The 19,112-nt window shown below is 40.9% G+C and overlaps 3 protein-coding genes across 5 annotated transcripts in view; 2 read left to right on the plus strand and 1 right to left on the minus strand.

Moving 5' to 3' along the window:
- Nucleotides 1-19,112, minus strand: part of s1pr5b (sphingosine-1-phosphate receptor 5b) — a 59,025-nt gene that overhangs the window by 39,671 nt on the left and 242 nt on the right. Inside the window, exons 2-3 of the mRNA XM_058087547.1 lie at nt 18,474-18,595; nt 16,902-17,022 (exon numbers count right to left, since the gene is read on the minus strand). The gene's annotated coding sequence lies outside the window, so the exon portion shown is untranslated. The remainder of the gene's footprint in view (nt 1-16,901; nt 17,023-18,473; nt 18,596-19,112) is intronic.
- On the plus strand, nt 8,075-10,998 carry fdx2 (ferredoxin 2). The gene is made up of 5 exons (XM_058087560.1): nt 8,075-8,264; nt 8,558-8,609; nt 8,891-8,997; nt 9,265-9,352; nt 9,432-10,998. The coding sequence occupies exons 1-5, from the start codon at nt 8,087-8,089 to the stop codon at nt 9,586-9,588; spliced, it is 582 nt and encodes a 193-aa protein (XP_057943543.1). The 5' UTR covers nt 8,075-8,086; the 3' UTR covers nt 9,589-10,998.
- On the plus strand, nt 11,185-15,452 carry zglp1 (zinc finger GATA like protein 1). Of its 3 annotated transcripts, none has more exons than XM_058087507.1 (5): nt 11,185-11,323; nt 12,167-13,240; nt 13,769-13,863; nt 14,367-14,460; nt 14,596-15,452. In XM_058087507.1, exons 2-5 carry the CDS (start codon nt 12,180-12,182, stop codon nt 14,726-14,728), a joined length of 1,383 nt encoding a protein of 460 aa, XP_057943490.1. In that variant the 5' UTR covers nt 11,185-11,323; nt 12,167-12,179; the 3' UTR covers nt 14,729-15,452. The 3 variants fall into 3 exon arrangements, with proteins under 3 accessions (XP_057943490.1, XP_057943507.1, XP_057943498.1); XM_058087524.1 differs by having other exon boundaries at nt 11,237-11,323; nt 12,264-13,240; XM_058087515.1 differs by lacking the exon at nt 11,185-11,323 and adding an exon at nt 11,352-11,585.

Below are 19,112 nucleotides of genomic sequence, written 5' to 3' on the forward strand. Positions count from 1 at the left end.
TACACATCTACTGGATGTTGCAATATGTTGATGTTTAATGTCAAAACACTGCACAATTATATAAGTAAGGAATTAACAATGCCTCAACCAAGCAGTCTGGACTGAGCCACTAAGTCAGAAATTTTTTTTTCAAAGCCTTGCATTGGAATAAAGTTTCCAAACGGGACATAGTCTTGCCTCTTTACAGGCGGAATGTTATGTTCCATGACCTTTAAAAAACCCGGTAACAGTTTCCTCACAGTTTATTTAAAATGCAGCCCGGTCTTGTTAGGTTAAAAGACCTGGTCGGAGATGTTGCCAAGAGTGCTTGCCAAGGAGATTGTTTTCTATTGGCTATTAGAAAGCATTGGTAGGTGGTGAACATGGCAACCCATCAGTCATACAACAGATGATATTCAATATTCCAATTATGCCCAGAAAAACACATCAAATCCAGCTGTAATGCTAACTGACCTACAGGGTGGTCCGAAAACTAAAAAGACGAGCCGCACGGTTGCATTCAATGAACTGTTGCTTATGTATATATATCTGTAATGTGCCTTATCCAGCTGATGTTCTACCAAAAACAGCATTACAAAATAAATCGGTCCCAGAGTTTGGATTAAGTCTACTGGTGTGTTTTGCTTTTCTTGGCCATTTTGTGACACTTATTCCAAAGACTAACCTCATTAGCCACGTTTACGTGAGGAGTTTTCGCTTTCCGAATGACCTTTCCAAAAGCAATGGTATACATGGAAAGGAATATTCCAATCACGTGTCTACATGCGCCGCTATAATCAACCAGAATAGTCAATGGGGCATGCGCAGTAAAATGTAAACACCAACATCACGTGATACCGACTTCCTCGCGTTTTTCTTTCACTTGTTGGAATAACTCCGTATTGACAGTTTTTCCTTCGTCCAGTCTTAAAATTTATTTTGAATCAAAAACAAACTTTCCGCAGCAGTCCAGTGCCAATTGCGTGCCTCCATTTTTTTAAATCGAAGAACGTCTCGAGCTGCGTGTTACGTCATATCTCAGCATTCGCTGAAAAAAACGCAGCCGTGAACAGGAAAAGATAAAGTTCAATCTTGCTAATATTTTATGATTAAGTTCGGCACATGTTTTATATAGATATGTATTTTCTTTTTTAATAAAACTGGACTTGTGAATGGCGTATAGAAGGGTTTAGATTCTGTTCCACAGATGGCGCTAATGCACACGAAAGCTGCTTGCCAACCGCCAATAAACAACAGAAGAAGAAAAACACCACGAAGAAGAACGCAGTCTGACAACTTTCCGATTGAGCGGATACAAGATACCTCAATCGGATTGGGGAAAGGAATATTCCACCCCTGTGAATCCGATTATATATTCATTCGGATTGGCACTTTTCTTTCGAAATGAGGTGTATACAAAGGTTACATTCTTTCCGTTTAAGCAAATAACCCGAATGGAATTGGAATATTTGCGTTCATGTATACGTGGCTAATGAGAGGTGTTGTGAGAAGAAGAGGAAAAAGGAAGCTCCTCCTTGGTGATAGTGAAAAATAAATAGAACCACAAGAAATACAGAAGATTTACAACTTCCTTTGTGTGCTCGTGTGATTTCTAGCACCCCCGTGCCCTCCAGGCTGTGACCTCTCTGCAGCGTTCCCTCTGCTAAAGGTCGACAACGAGTGGTCAGTGCTGTTTGTCAAAGGCAACACGATCGTGACACACTGGTCTCAGAGCGAGACCATTCAACCACTAAAGGGGAAAAAGGTCATTAATTACAAACAATGCCCGGGCCGCAGTGGGACGTTTACATACGTAACACACAATAGTGAAAGTGTCTGATGGATGACACATAAACATCACAACAGTTTGACTCAGATGGTTTAAGCACACAGCTCCCATGATGCTTTGCTTAGTCACGCTGATGCTAAGTATCTTTTTTTTTGTCTGCACAGGAACAAGCTTTTATTTGACAAGCTTCCTTATTAAAATCTTGTCTGAGTCATCTGAGTAAACTTAAATATTGTCTTAACAGTTAAAAAGCGGGCATGAAGACAAAAAGGAAACTCACCAAAATGGACTTTTAGTGTCTGAAGTCTTTACATATGTATGCCCTTGGCTGTGTCCTTCTCACTCCTGGCTGCTTTCCCCTAAAACTTCCCATCTGACATCCATCCAGCTCTAAGCAGGCCCAAAGGAGAGCCGTAAAACAACTGAGACGAATTAAATAACGACTCTAATGCAAGTCAGTCATGTAATAGATGGCCACACCTGATAATGCACTTCTAGTAAAGCTGACACGACGTTATAAAAAGGGGAAATAAAAATATGGACATGATTATCGTACGCAATGGCACACTTGGGACAACAACTGCATACCATTTTAGAAACTATGTAACTTGCATTTTAGAATCGATTTTTTTTTCCTTTCTGTTATTTTATTCTCTATACCAGGGGTCTCAAACTCAATTTACCTGGGGGCCACTGGAGCTAGGGTCTGGGCAAGGCTGGGCCGCATCAGGTTTTCCCCAAAAAAAAAAAAACGCATTTATTAAAAACAGAAAAATATACAAACTTTTTCAGTGCTTTGGTTCCGATTTTCTGCAATAAAAGCTCTGATAAAAAATTCCACTGTTCTCAAATATCTTATTTTTTATTTTTCTGCACAAAATAAGATGAAAAATAAATAAACAAATCAAGAATAAAGAAAATCAATCAATCAGTAATAAATAAATATAATAATAATAATAAAATGGCAAAAAAACTTAAGAAACCACATACAGTTGGTGGGTAGACAAATTATTTTTTTCAGATTAAAATGAACAAAGCATTATTAGAGCCCTGTAGACATGACAAAACACGACTAATTGTCACATTTATACTTTTTTTTTTTTTTTTTGTCCCGTCCAGCCATTGGGGCAGATAGTATTGTTGATCTAAATGCCCTTACATGCTAGACAGATTTGCTCTGTGTCAGGAAAGGTGTTGGCTACAACTTCCCTGTACCATGAAATTTTATTTGCCGTTATTTGATGTTTTTGTTATGCCATTTGGGACGACCGGACCGGAGCAAGAAGAAGAACAGAAAAGAAGAAGAGAGAAGAGAAAGGTGGGGTCGGGGGGAGGCAGTAGAGGGAGAGACAAAAACAGCAGCAACAAGAATTCCCAAAACAACAACAGTGACAAACAGAACAGTTAAATGTCAATGATGGCTAAGGGTCACACTGGAGATGATATCAGTGAAATGAAACAGTCCAACTTACCAGTAGCAATAGTAACGATGAAGACATGACCCATGATAGTAAACACAATTGCAACCATACAGTTACAGTAATTAAAATCTCACTGCTTGACATCATTATTACTGTAATAATAGCATACAAATACTATATAAACATCAGGGATAAGATAGTAGATTGTATAGAGAAGCACCCATATTTTACAACATATTGCGCAACTGCGGGGTCTTGGGACACATGCTAACTCGCAAACTTGAGAGCTAGCGACCTAAACGGTAGCCTTCAAGTTATTTCCTTTAAACTTAAATAGCCAAAAACTTACCACTTCCACACGGACAGGGAGGATAACTATTAACAGTTATTTAACCTTTAACATGAACATTAATCAAACGTAATAATTTTTTCTGAGTACATGATACCATACAGCTTCCATATCAAACTTGCGCGGGCCGCACTAACATTAAACTTTCATATCAAGGCGGGGGCCTCAAAGTAGTGTCCTGCGGGCCACATTTGGCCCGCGGGCCGCTGTTTGAGACCCCTGCTCTTTTCGGTAAATAAATTCTATAAGGTGGAGACAGTTTTATCCTTCCACCCACTTTGGAGGTTCCTCTGAAAATGTTCTACTTTTTTTACTATGCTGAATGTCATTTCCCATAAAGACAAAACTGGAAAACTGACTTTTAATTGTAATGGTAATGGTTTTATTTCATTTGAACATACATCAGATTACAATTGAGTGCATCGCATAATCAGTTCACAGTTCCACATGTCCAAAAGGAGTAGGAAGAAGCAAAGCTTATTAAATCCTACCCCTCCATCTGGTACTTTTACAATCAGTAACTGTTACATTTGTTCACTTCCTGCTTTCCTAATATAGTTGAAGTTTTTTTTGTTTTTTGTTTTTTTTTGTCATGTACCAAAGTACGAGGTGATATGACCACCTCGTATATCGGTACAAAAATAAAATAAAATTAAAAAAAAATATATATACGTATATATAAAAAACTGTTTGCATACACACATCTCGATGTTTTCCATAAAATTGTTTAAACAAATTTGCGCCACCAAAAATACTGTGATTTTCGTGCTACCTCTTCACACTTCCTCACAAACACATTATATATAATGATACTGTCTGGGAATGAAGCTTGTCATTACAACGCCACACAGTAAGTGGCGGTATGCATCGCCTGTCCTGGTCTGCCAGAGAATGGAGGGAGCCAATTTAGTGAGTATGTTGCTATATTTAGAAAGTGTTTACACCGCTTTTGAGACTCCATCCATTTTCTTCCACGGCATCCAGTCCAATTCCATGTGTTTGCGTCACATCCAATTATGAAGATGACGCAAATAGCTACTCCCTCAATGCCACAATCCACCACCACATATAGATTACAGTCCTGCGTGAAACACTATCTAAGATCTCTCGGCAAGGACACTGTCTTTTATCGCAATCAACGACAGAGAAGCACTATCATGTCGAAACCAAAGACTAAGCAAAGCTTCTGTGCTAACGTTGGCTGTGCACATTGTCACATATCATGACATCATATGAGCTAAACTCAAAATACATCCTAGAAGTTAAAGAATTTCTGGGTAAAAGAGAATAATGGACGTACTGATGACATCCAACCCTGTCTCTATCCCACCAACTACCCTCATTCACTACATAAACCTCCTCTTTGGTCTTCCTCTACGCCTCCTACCTAGCATCCTTCTACCGATATATTCACTATCTCTCCTCTGGACATGTTAGAACCATCTTGTTATCTCCAAGGCCTCTAACATGTAATGGTTCTCTGATGTACTCGTTCCTGATCCTATCCATCCTGGTCACTCCCATCGAGAACCTCAGCATCCTCATCTCTGTTACCTCCAGTTCTGCTTCCTGTCTTTTCCTCATGTTTTTAATACTTGAAATATTCATTCATTCATTCATTCATTCATTTTCTAGTGCTTATTCTCACGAGGGTCGCGGGGGTGCTGGAGCCTATCCCAGCTGTCTTCGGGAAAGAGGCGGGGTACACCCTCGACTGATCGCCAGCCAATCACAGGGCACATATAGACAAACAACCATTCACACTCACATTCATACCTATGGACAATTTGGAGTCGCCAATTAACCTAGCATGTTTTTGGAATGTGGGAGGAAACCGGAGTACCCGGAGAAAACCCATGCATGCACGGGGAGAACATGCAAACTCCACACAGAGATGGCCGAGGGTGGAATTGAACTCAGGTCTTATTTGAAACATTCATTCATTCATTCATTTTCTACCACTTTTCCCTCACGAGAGTCGTGGGGGGTGCTGGAGCCTATCCCAGCTGTCTTCAGTTGAGAGGCGGTGTACACCCCGGACTGATCGCCAGTCAATCACAGAGACAAAACAAATAGACAAACAACCATTCACACTCACATTCATACCTATGGACAATTTGGAGTGGCCAATTAACCTAGCATGTTTTTGGAATGTGGGAGGAAACCGGAGTTCCCAGAGAAAACCCACACATGCACGGGGAGAACATGCAAACTCCACACAGAAATGTTCGAGGGTGGAATTGCACCCTGGTCTCCTAGCTGTGAGGTCTGGGCGCTAACCACTAGACCGTCGTGCCGCCCAGTAAATAACATAATAAAAAAAAAAAATCACAATTTTTTTGTATTATTTGAAACAATAAGAGGTGTAGTCATGGGGAGAACATGCAAACTCCACACAGAGATGGCCGAGGGTGGGATTGAACTCAGGTCTTTTTTTAAACATTTTTGAAAAAAACGGTTCCTATAGTATACAGCATGTACATCCACGTTGTGTTCTCCAGGGGAGACTGAGTTGATGGCTTTATCATACCTTATATATCTTACACTGACAGCTGCATGACTGATGTGCTGAAGGAGGTATGGACTATGTGCGTTTGTGTGTAGGGGTGTGAGCTATACTATGAGGCATAGTGAGCAGGATGTAAGGATGTAATGTATGAAAAAAAAAAACAGCAGTCAGGGGTCACTTTATATCCAAATGTGTTACGGTCTCCACCCATCACACACCTACACACACATGCACAGTACAAAAGGCTCAATGACATACAGGTGCTTCTCATTCATAGAAAGGTAAACTGTCCCTGGACACTCATCCTGTGCAGGTGCAACATAAAATGCAATGATTCATATTCCTGTGCTTGCTGTTAAATGCAAATGTCAACATGAGAGCGTCCAATTTGTGACGTCTTTCCCTCCACATGGGAGGAACCTCTGTGGCCAGATGGGAGGTAGTAAGTATATTCCTCAAAACCAACTTTCAGACAGGCCTTGTCCCTGAAGTGCAAGTTATTATATACTGTATATAAAAAGCACGATAAGAAAAGAAAGAGAAATTACAGTGTGATCCCAGTGGGACGGCTCGTCAGTCATTATAGTCACACAAGTGTATAAATCTTGGAGGAAAATGTCAACATCATGCTCTTCTGAGTTTTACTGCTACTCTCTCAAGGCATCTAATAGCATATCGGTTTCTTTTTGGAGAATAACCCCATTTCTTTCTCTCTGTCTTATGAATCTCAAGAGCCTCAAGACACAACATCTCTTCTCCATCTCCACACAGAGGAGTCAAACACACTACCGTTTGCTCTACATGGCCAACCTGTATCAAAGCTCTTGTTTAGGTTTGTCTCCCTCTGGAGCAGATGAAAACAAAGTATATGGCAGGTTTAGACTGATGCATGTAATCAGCGAGTAATAGAGTATTTTATTTTCCTTCTTGCTGCATATGCTTCTTTAAACAGAGACATCTGCCTAACCGTTTTTGAACAGATGTCTGCAGCTTGAACATATTACAGTAGCAACAGCGACACGTGTCAACACATCCAAATAGAGCACTCTGTCATCACAGCTTTAAGAATTTGTTTACATACATTTATTCACTCAATAACAGGGTACATATAGGTAACCATGTTTTGAGAAATGGAATTATAAATCAGCATAGCAGCTAAAATCAAAATACTTTATTGCAATTTTTTTGTGTCTTTTCCCAAGAAGTGGTCGCCACTGCAAGTCAACCGTATGTTTAGTTGGCTTACTTTTTAACAAAGGATGTCCTTTTACGCTGTACATTGTTGTTCATATTTGATGATATTTGATATTTGATTTATTCTCCACATTATTATTTATTTTGTATTTTTTATTTTATTTATTTTATTTTTTATTATTACACGGGAGCCAGGCAACGACATTTTGTTGGCAATTTCACTGCTGTGTTATTGTGCAATGACAATAAAGATAAGAGTACAGAATCAGTTAAGCAGTACAAAATACACAATATAGAAAAATAAACAATATAAACAACCCAAGTATTAACAAAATCAACAGTTTTTCCCAGAGTTATATACAATACAGTATGTAGATAATATGAAACGAGATGAGATATATGACCAGTCTATACACTGAGATCTTGCTAGTGAGTTAATATGGGGCATTATGGAAATACTTCACATAGAACTTAGTATATTGCATTTAGAGCCCTTAATATTGCACATGGCGGTTGATCAGATATTGCACAGTGAATGGGGTCTAGAATAACTATACTGACTATAAAAGCAAGCAGAAGAAAGTCTATGTCTATGTCTATGTCTATGTCCTTCCTTATGCAACCCTCTCATTTCATTCTGTCATGGGACCGGCACTGAACATCTCCAATGGCTGAGTTTTGGGGGTCCTGACCAGGCCTGACCTGTGCAAATCAGCAAATTACAGTATATAGTAGTTGCCTGATTCCAAATTAGAGTTACAGCACCCTCTAGTGACCAAACAATTTCACTTTTATAGAAGTATTTTCCTATTGGCCGATGTCGTTCACGTGACCAAAACACAGTCATGGCGGCCTCCGTTGCAGTTCGCTCCAGCATGGGGCTGACTTTGAGACTTTCGCGAGTTATACCAGACTGTATCACATGCCACCTGTCCAGGTTAAAGACCTGTATGTCTTATTTACAGAGGAGAGACTCCGCGGATAGTTTCCGCACCACCAATCGATACTTACAGACGAGTATAGGTGAGTAAATCAGCTTGCTAGTTTCACCCAGTGTAATTGTTTTGCGTCGCTGGCTAAGTTATGTCGTCTTATAGCATCTACTTGTTGCTTTAACGCCTTTTTGCTAACACTTCGGAGCTAATGTTGCTGCCTTCCAATCTGTCAGCAAAATCAACATTTCGCTCAGTGACGCTTGTGTAACCTCACTAAATGGCGTTGTGAAACATCGAGTAATAAGTCAAATATATTCATGGCTTGTTCACCGCCCAGACAAGAAGTACTTTGTGGTTTTGTGTCCTCTTTTCTTTGCTAAGGTTTGTACCACAACGAGGAGAACAGTTCCGATGAAGACAACTCAGAAGACGTGTAAGTCTGCAATGCTTTTATTGTGGAAATGAACGGAAATTGTACATTTTGGGTGTCGTAATTGACAGCGGAAGTGTGGTTGTCATTTTGACAGTAAACTTCATTTTGTTAATGTGTTAAGTATCATTTTTCAAATTAAATCATACATATTCAGTTTAAGTTCAGGATATTCAGGAAGTAGGTCATTTAAAAGAATATAGGCTATTTGTAATGTTGCCTTTCCTAAAGGAATATTTCCATCTGCTTTATTTTTTTATGTGAATGTGTTTACTCTCTTTCAGGGTTAATGTGGTGTATGTAGACCGATCGGGCCAGAGGATTCCAATTAAAGCCAAAGTGGGAGACAATGTTTTATATTTGGCTCACAAGAATGGAATAGAACTTGAAGGTGGGTGCTAATACATGCATCCATTTGCGTTTCTTATTAGGGTCACATGTAAGCTCGAGACTATTCCAGCTGACTTTTGGAAAGAGGCAAGGTACAACCCGGACTAGTCACCAATCAATCACAGGACATGCTAACCACTATCTACTATGCTGCTCCTGGGTCTCGTACGGTTTAAGAACCTAACATGAAGAAATGTAATACAATAGTTTGTGTTGCTGGACACTCTATTGAAGCTAATTGTTGCATGTGCTGTATATTCCTCTTCAGGGGCGTGTGAGGCATCGCTTGCCTGTTCAACATGCCATGTATATATAAGCGCCGACCATCTTGATACACTGCCCGAGCCCCTCGAGAGGTAGGCATGACTTTTAATAGTATTATTACAATATAAAATATTATGAATAACACAGAAAAGCTATGTGTTGTTGTTTTAGGGAGGATGACATGCTGGACATGGCGCCCATGCTCCAGGAGAACTCCCGACTGGGATGTCAGCTCATTCTCACTCCAGAGCAGGAGGGCATGGAGATAACTTTACCCAAAGTTACTAGGAACTTCTATGTGGATGGCCATGTTCCCAAACCTCACTGAGAAGACGAAGAAAAGGCGAAATTGCTACAAACTCGATGCCGTTGCACAAGCAAGGAAATGCATGGCTTGTGGGAAGTCCATAGAAACTCTAAAAGTTCTGTTTACTGAGGTGGACTCGCCAAGAACAGAATGAAGTCAATGGTTACATCTATTTCTTATGTGGAAGGTCCTCTGGCCGGCTCAGTCACACAAGGTTCTTTCTTAAAATAAGATTTCTGAGATTTTGGTCAACGTTCAGCGACATCGCCCTCTGCTGGATTAATAGCAACACACATTTCCCCCTTACTGATCAAAACACTTTCACCGTGAAAAAAAATCTTATTCACAATTTAAAGCAGCAGAACAATTCCAAATATGTATGGGAGCGAATGCCATACCGTGACTAGGTGGGGATCCACTGTGTTATGAGAAAAAAAATCTATATTAGGAGAACAAAGGCGTAACTTTAGTGAGCAAATGTCCAAATACCTACATGCATGCTAAAGCATCAGATGCTGTCCTCTAGAGCAGCGGTTCTTTGCAGTCATGGATTCCTTTTAATAATACAATGAAAGCGATGGACACCCTTCCATTTGTCAGTGTGGCCCTATAATACTCATTTTGTGTGCTGAATGGAACATTCCATGTTACAGCTCATATACGCACAAATATTGCCAGAGAATGCTCTTTGTCATGTCACTGCCACCATCTTTATCATCATATTTCACTTGTCAAATATTACCTAATTTTGTGTGTTTCTTTTGTATTTGTATAGGGTTTGTGGCTGCTTTCAATGGAGTCCAACTTTGGCAACACTATAAACATTTCAAAACACATCCAAGTTGGAAGTGTAACGTCAAATATTTCTGAGCAGTTGGTTCAAACACAGTTGGTCCTCGGGTTGCAACGAAGCTTGTCTGAAGCCATACCTAACACTTAAATCCCTCGGCTGCTTTAAAATACTGTAGTAATTTAGCAGTTAGGTATATCGTTAAGGAGTTGTGTGAGTTCTGACACTCTGTGGAGTCGTGAACGTAGCATTAGTTCTGTACTGTGTGCGCGCGAGCGTGTGTTTGTGCCATGGATTATTGACAGACCGCCTCCTCATCGTCTTTACAATGGCCGGGTAGACGTAACAATACCATTTTAATGCCTAACGATGGTCGCGACAGTCGAGCGATTGTAGCTAGTTACCGAATAGTCTGAATTAATCACATTCGTATACCACAAAACATCGGAACACCGAACGCTGTAAACTGAGGACCGCCTGTACTGTGATTCAAACCAGCTCCATATTAGCATCGCCACTTCAAACCCATTTAATTGTTAATTCCAATGTACCTGTTAAATTTATGCACACATGTATATCACTTCAATATGTCACATTGTGTCCTTAAAATAACTATTTAAAATTGTCCAATAAAGTACATTTTAAAGTTGTTTTGAATAGATTTTTCTCATCTATTTATGATGCCATTTTCTGGCCAACAATGCTTTATTCTAAATATAAATATATCATATTTTTTCTTGCTCCTGTTGTTTCTTGTTTTTGCATGTTGATGCTGTATTTAAAATACGGTGAGCTTTTGTTCAATTGTGTACATAAAGTGCAAAACTATTCCAAATTTATAGGCTATGTTTAAGGTGACGTTTAAATTAATGACAGCACCATTAAGGTTAAGCAGCATCACCTGTGGGGCGCCGACTGGTCCAAAAGACTCCCGGCAAAAAGTGCATCGGATGAGGGTGATGTAAGGTGAGCAAGACCGACGAAAATAGTCCTCGTTTGTATATGTATATATATATAAAAAACAAAAAAAAACATTTTTTTAGCACATTTGATCGTTTTAGACGCAAAATGTCCAGAACTCTTTGAACTTTCAGTCGCTCACGTGAGGCGATGGAGATCAAACGACCGCCGCCGATTTATCTCTGGGGGGGAAAAAAGAAACTACTTCGAAAAGTACATTTATTCAACATGGAACGGATATGTTGAATGTTTTTCCGCCTTTGTTTTGGTGAGTTTTTTGTAACTGTTAACTACACAGAAAATGTTAAAGTGTTAAGCAACCGTAAAACTATTACATTCCGTTTAAAGGTTTAAAGGTTATCATTGTTTCCGTCTCTCCTTCCCAAATGTACTCTGAAAGTAACAGTTGGAAAATACATTAATGTATTTTAATATACTGTACGCTCATCAGCCACATCTTTGACACTATAATATGAGCTTTATATTTAGAATGATTTATTATTATTATAGGTTATTAGGGGCTTGTCCATGCAAATGCTTTATATTGTGCTTTATGTGAGTCTGTGCGTTCTTTACCAAAGGCCCTGTAACTAGAATTTTAAAAATATTTATCTGTAAACTCTTACTGTGGCACTTGTATCTGTATTATTGTACATTTTAAATCATAATATTTAAGTCTTAGTTGTAGATAGTAGCACAAAACAAAATTGAACACCATAAAATATGCTCTATAAATGGTAAGGGAGAGTCCACCTGTATTATATTTAGTCTGTACAAGACTCTCTGTAGTAAAATGGAAATGAGAGGAAATTAGCATCGATCTAACAGCCGTTTATGTTCATCATGCAGACGTCGCTTCAACATGAGCACGGGTCAAGGTTCAATGGCGGGACCCCAGACGACAGAACAAGATGCATCACAATCTGCGCTTTTCTACCTTTTCCAGGAAATTTCCAAACTGGGGTCCCCCATGCACGGCAGCGTGATGGACGCTAATACACTGTCCTGGCAAAGTGTTAAAAAGGAGAGTGATGGTGCCGATTTGTGTCAAACCTCTAACACCCTGTCCTCGTCACCCTTTGAACGTGATGAGACCATGCTGACAAAAGCAAAGATGCAGACAATGTTGAGAAGGGAAGCGGTGGGTGGAGGCCATAGCCCTTTGAGAGTGCTGAGTCTGATCAACCTGCAGTGTAAGAGACTCATGGATCAAGGACACATGGAACCAAATGTAAGGGCACTATCGTCCACCATAAGAGGTGCAAACTATCCACAAACTGAAAGTTTTGAGCATGCTTGGAGACCAAGACCTGTTGCGGGGGCATCCGCTTGTATCACTCCAATAAATAATGAGCAAGAGTTCTTGGCTTCTGAACCTCAGAGCGGTGTCAAAGAGTCAAAATCCATCAGTCAAAAGGACACCCCTCCATCGTTGTCTAAGGAAACCAAAACCAGTTCTGAGACGTCATTGGAGGGGCAACAAGGTGCCTCTTCTGTCGAATATCTCCATCCCAGTGGAAGTTCTGTGTCACTTAAGCACACTCCTAAAGTATTTTTTGGTAGTCAAACTGATTTTGACTTAAACATTGTGGATCTATCAAAGCCAGCTCTCACCCTTGACCACAATGCAAACCTCAAGTGGATTCTTGGCGGACAACACTCAAAACCAGATGGCAGAAACGCATCTAAATCAGAGAGTGTAGATCCCATTGAAGCAAAACGTCAAGAAGGAAATGATGCCCCAGTAACGTGTCACTGTTCACCCAAGTCCTCTGAGAGAACCAGAATTCCACGAAAACAACCCAATCCCAGCCGCAGCGTCGATATCCGAAACCCACACTTGCAGGGAGTGACGTTCCGAATAGACGCAGAGTTGGATGACAGCAGGGAAAATTGCCGGCTTCTGATAACTTCCAAATATAGGTGAGGACACACTTGGCTAGACACTGGTTCCATCCCATAAACTAATACAAGGGTGTAGAGCATTTTGACATGAGACCAAGACGACACCTATCAATCAACAGCTGTTGAGGATGTTCTCCGAGGGAAGTGGCTACTGAGATTTTCTGTCTGTCAGCAGGTTGTAAAAAACGGACTAGAAAAGTCTCAAAGGTAATATCGGATGTTAGCCCTTGAGCTTGTGCTGTCCTCTTCATCATGCAGTAGTCTGACCCTTTTTGAAGCCCATTGGTGTTGGTAGATTTCTGTAACACTGTCGTTAGAGGGTGTGTGCATGAAGCACAAAATGAATAGTAGTGGCGTATATACCCCACAATATACTCCACGAGATGTTATGGCACAGTACATATACTGTATAGTAAACAAAGGAGGGATGCCTGGTGGAATATGCTGTGGTTGTCTCCCTTGTATTTCTAGTTAGTCCTATGCAGAACCTTTCTTGAAAACCACGCTGTGGTTCATATTGTCAGTGTGATATGTTTCCAACCTCAGCAAGAAGCCCGACAAGAGTGCGCGCAAACCCAGGACAAGGACTCGAACCTCTGAGATGACCAGCAGCTCGGAGGAGGAGACGAACACTACGTCAAGTGTGTAATACTGTACATTTGTTTATTAGTAGGAGAATGGTTGTTTGTCTATATGTGACCTGTGATTGGCTGGCCGCCAGTCCAGGGTGTACCCCGCCTCTCGCCCGAAGACAGCTGGGATAGGCTCCAGCACCCCCTCGACCCTCGTGAGGATAAGTGGTAAAAAAATGAATGGATGTTTATTAGGAGCCTTAGTCATATAGAGTTGTCAAGTAAATTTTTCCCGAAGGGGGGCGCTGTTACACACATGGAAAACTGCCTTTTACAGTACTGAATTCTCAATTATTCTGTGTTGAAGCGTCACCATTTTCTAATCAGGAGACAAAATGATAATGTGTAGCAGTAGGTGGCTTATGCAGTGATGAATGGGGGGGCATGTACAAAAAAATTAAACAGAAAACATTGTAGAATTTTTCCTTGAGTTTGGTAAGAGGAGGGTTTTACAATATAGTCCCAATATCCACTGCATCCAACTACTAATGTACTGTTCAATGTCTCACTAGGAATCAAAATGTGTGCATCATGCTGCACGAGAAAGACCCCCATGTGGAGAGATGCAGAGGATGGGACCCCTCTCTGCAACGCTTGTGGCATCAGGTACTTGGTCCTTATTGACATCAACTTGCACACATTACGGCTGCGAGGCACACTCCACTTCAAGTGGATACTGTATTTTTTTTTTTCATTCAGCAGCAAAAAAATTTTTTTTTCTTCATCATCCTGTCTTCAAAGGTACAAGAAGTACAGAGTACGCTGTAACAACTGCTGGCACATCCCAAGAAAAGAAAGTAACTCCAGCTCACACTGCCTCAAGTGTGGAAACTTTGTGAGGATCACCTCCACTCAGCACAAAAACACCTCTTAGAACATGCACTCACTCCACACACACATCCACCTTTTTGTTGCAAGAGTGGTGGGTAAAACAATGTCGGTTACTTGTGTGAGAAATATCTATGAAAATATGAAAACTAAGTGCATACAGTTGTAATGTTGGCAATGTTTAAAAGAGGCGCCATTTATTTATGTTGCCTATTTTTATATTTGTATGTTTTGTCTTATAGTGTTTGGGCTGTTTTCTTTTTGGGCCATAGTTATTATTTTATTAGCGTGAGTTTTTGTGAGGATCTAAAATTTAAATTTTTGTGTGATAATACAATGGGTTTTTGGTCTTGGCATTAAATTATGTGTGAATATCTTCCATTTGTTTGGGTTTTTCAGGTTGAAAAAAGATGTTTAGTCATGTAAAAGGAGGGGTGATAATATATATAAATGTGTGTATATATATCAACAGAATGTGTGTACATGCCAGTTTAAGGGAGACTCAGTCCAGCATGGATTTTTCTTATTGGAACCCACTGGATTATGCAGGGCGTGGCCAGTGAGCGTAAGCATCATAAAGAACAAACCATGGACTCTTCTCTCTGTTTGAATGAGGTGGTGCTGTTTGGGTAAGAGGAGGAGGAGGAGTAGGAGGAGTAGGAGGAGGACGCATGTAAAACACCAAACACCGTCAATGTTGCAGTCAGCTAAATGAATCCGCTAAACCAGTTTTTCTTTGTCTTTAACCATAACGGACCTGTACACACGGAGGACCATGACTTTGGACCACAAAGCTACTGACAACACAGAGCTTGAATCGGGTTTAATGGACCAGCTCCAGGATGGAACCTCCTTGGTGAAGCCTCCTTACTCTTACATTGCCCTCATCACCATGGCGATCCTGCAGAGTCCCAAAAAGAGACTCACCCTAAGTCAGATCTGTGACTTCATCAGCCACAATTTTGCCTACTATCGGGACAAGTTTCCTGGCTGGCAGAACTCAATCAGACACAACTTGTCCCTCAATGACTGTTTTATCAAGGTCCCGCGGGAGCCCGGCATTCCCGGGAAGGGGAACTTTTGGACTCTGGACCCCATGTCAGCTGATATGTTTGCAAACGGGAGCTTTCTTCGGCGGAGGAAACGCTTCAAAAGGCAACACCTGCCCTGGAGGACTGTGAAGGCAAGAGCAAGTCCTCACCCTGAACGGAACAGGGTTGGTGCCCCCCAGCAGGGAACTGAGATGTGCCACCACCCCAGCAGCCTCACGGTTGGGCCAAGCCCCCCATCTTTAAGAACCGTTGGTCCTGCTTTGTCGTCACCCCTTTCTAAGAGATGGAACGTGTGTGCGTCTATTCCACCTTTGAACCAAGCTTCGATCTTCACCTACATCACGTCTCTACACGGAATGACACCAAGTTACTTTTTTACGATGTCGCACTTCAAATGTCATCAGATAAGAAGCTATCATGCTAACACAAATACAATCAAACCACGGTTGTTGTATACCCCAGCTTTTGTATGATTTAGTTTTCATTGAAAATTTTGCCTCAGTTTACATACACTTTCTTGGTTTTAGTACAGTATTGCACGAAACACATTAGCCCGTTTGAATACCAAAGCAAAGCACCCTGCGTGTTGCTGACTCACTATTGATCATTTGATAAGGTATGTCCATCCATCTGTTTTCTATGCCACTTATCCTCACTAGGATTCGCGGGTATGCTGGAGTCTATCCCAGCTGTCTTCGGGCGAGAGGCGGGGTACACCCTGGACTGGACTTAAATTAACATCACATGACATGTTCTGATATCTTTAAAGATCTCTATTAAAAATAGTTGCATCATTATCTTTGTGACTCCTATTTTACATCTCTTGTATTGTATCTCATTGGATGCATGTGTACCTAATGTAGTGACCAGAATGTGTGTGGCCCACGCACCCTCTCCCTTTCAGTAAGCTGCTCAGATTTGAGGATCCAACTAATTACGCAAGATAACAAAGAGCACTTTATAAACAAGTGCAGACACTCCATTTCCCTAGCATTTACTGCTCTATATAAATAACATTAGCCCAGTGAGCTACACAACGGCAACATTGTTTTACACACACACACACACACACACACACACACACACACACACACTCACGCAGGGTGGAATGAATGCTAATCACAGTAAATATAACCACAACGTCAACAAAAACAACACTTAACTCACCTCAAGGCTTCACGTTAACGCTGTCCACATGTTTGTTTTTCCACGCTGGCTGTCCCACCGTTGACATCCAAAAATGGAGGATCAGATGAGGGCCTCCAGTAGGAAGTAGTTAAATTGCACCCTTGCAAACAAGAAGACATGCCATTTCAATTGAAGTTTCACAACAAACCACATGTTGATTCTGTAGGATTATTTACTGCTGAGCTCTGTAAACAACCTCAAACCACACACACACCAATGATGAATGAGGAAGAAGTTCAAGTCCAAGTTTTCCTACGAAGACACAACAAGAAGCTTGTTTTGCTGTCAGCAATTTTTACCTGAGCCCCACATGTCCACGTCATAAAATGTCACATTGTGGCATGCACGAGTCCACGAGGACCAGGAAGCTTTTTAATTGACAGAGGCCAATCATGACCAATGAGAAAGCTCACATACTAACTCATGGTGTCATCTGACGCTAAAGTCATCACACAACAACTTAACACTCAAAAGTTAGCTTAGAAATATACAAGACAAGTACCAATAAGAGTTGAAAATAAAAAATAACTATTTAAAGTGGCAGCACGGCAGTCGAGTGGTTCGCGCACAGACCTCACAGCTAGGAGACCAGGGTTCAATTCCACCCTTGGCCATCTCTGTGTGGAGTTTGCATGTTCTCCCCGTGCATGCGTGGGTTTTCTCCGGGTACTCAGGTTTCCTCCCACATTCCAAAAACATGCTAGGTTAATTGGCGACTCCAAATTGTCCATAGGTATGAATGTGAGTGTGAATGGTTGTTTGTCTATATGTGCCCTGTGATTGGCTGGCGACCAGTCCAGGGTGTGCCCTGCCTCTTGCCCGAAGACAGCTGGGATAGGCTCCAGCAACCCCGCGACCCTCGTGAGGAAAAGCGGTAGAAAATGAATGAATGAATGAACTATTTAAAGTTCTTCTCATAATGCATTTCTTCCAAGTAGAGCAGTCTGTTGGCTGCCATGATTAATTCAACTGCCTGTGTCCACCAGAAGGAGCTCATGAGCAAGTTGGTCTTTGTGAGTTCCCTTATAGTTTGTGATTAGTTCATTCATTCATTCATTCATTTTCTAATGCTTTTTCCTCACGAGGGTCGCGGGGGTTGCTGGAGCCTATCCCAGCTGTCTTCGGGCGAGAGACGGGGTACACCCTGGACTGGTCGCCAGCCAATCACAGGGCACATATAGACAAACAACCATTCACACTCACATGTGATTAGTTCATGAGCCAATAAAATAAAAAAAAAATACCTAAAAATATGACACATTGTGGATTTTTTTTTAAATTTTCCTGAGATTTCTCAGATTTTATTGGACAAGCGATGTACTGTAAGTCAGCATAAAAACATTGAATCACTTGTTTTTCTGTAATTCACCAGTGTCATTTATAAAAAGTATAAAGGTGTGTTTGCGTTATTGTACAAAATAAACAAAAAAGAATTCCAGCCAAGAATTGAAGGCTGGTTTCATTGGTTTTGTTCAAATACTGGAATCTTTCTGCACACATGGTGAACAGATGTTAATTTCACCTCCATCTTTTGTTTACTCTTTCTCTCACCTTCAGGCACTGTGTGGTGCTAATCTTTGCCTCCTGCACCTGGACTGGACCACCCGCACTTTGAACGGCCCACCAGCACAGAGGCGGCAAGGGGGAGATTTCACAGGGGCATCTGTTTTGAACTTGGGAGAAAAATTAAGAAAAATGCAAAATGTAGTCAAATAGTATCATTTTCTTACACATTTTACATGTGGCCTTTCCAAAAGCTAAAAACACACAGAATTAGGTACATAAACAAATGTATATGTATATAAAGTATATATATATATGTATATAAATGTATATAAAGGTACATTGACATGACACTGTACACAGTGGGGCTGTCACTTAAAAGATTCTGAGACTTATAAAACAAAAACGTCAAGTGGTAGACCCCCAACCAAAAAATGTCAACTGCCTTAAGTCAGAAGATCTAATTGGCTGTCCATCAAGAAACGGACCATCCTCGGCCCAAATTAAGGTTATTACTGGTGCCCAGTGCAGTCCAATAACTAAAGCTGAAGTGCCACCGTAGAGGCTGATGTTGACCTTTGTCTCCCTCTAGTGACAAAAAGACTACATTACAACAAAAGGTATTGCATACTTTTTCCACTAAGTGCCGACAAATGAAGGATGTGGAGGCCACTTTTCATTCACTTT

This window comes from Doryrhamphus excisus, chromosome 1, assembly GCF_030265055.1.
Source record: "Doryrhamphus excisus isolate RoL2022-K1 chromosome 1, RoL_Dexc_1.0, whole genome shotgun sequence".
NCBI classification, from domain to species: Eukaryota; Metazoa; Chordata; class Actinopteri; order Syngnathiformes; family Syngnathidae; genus Doryrhamphus; species Doryrhamphus excisus.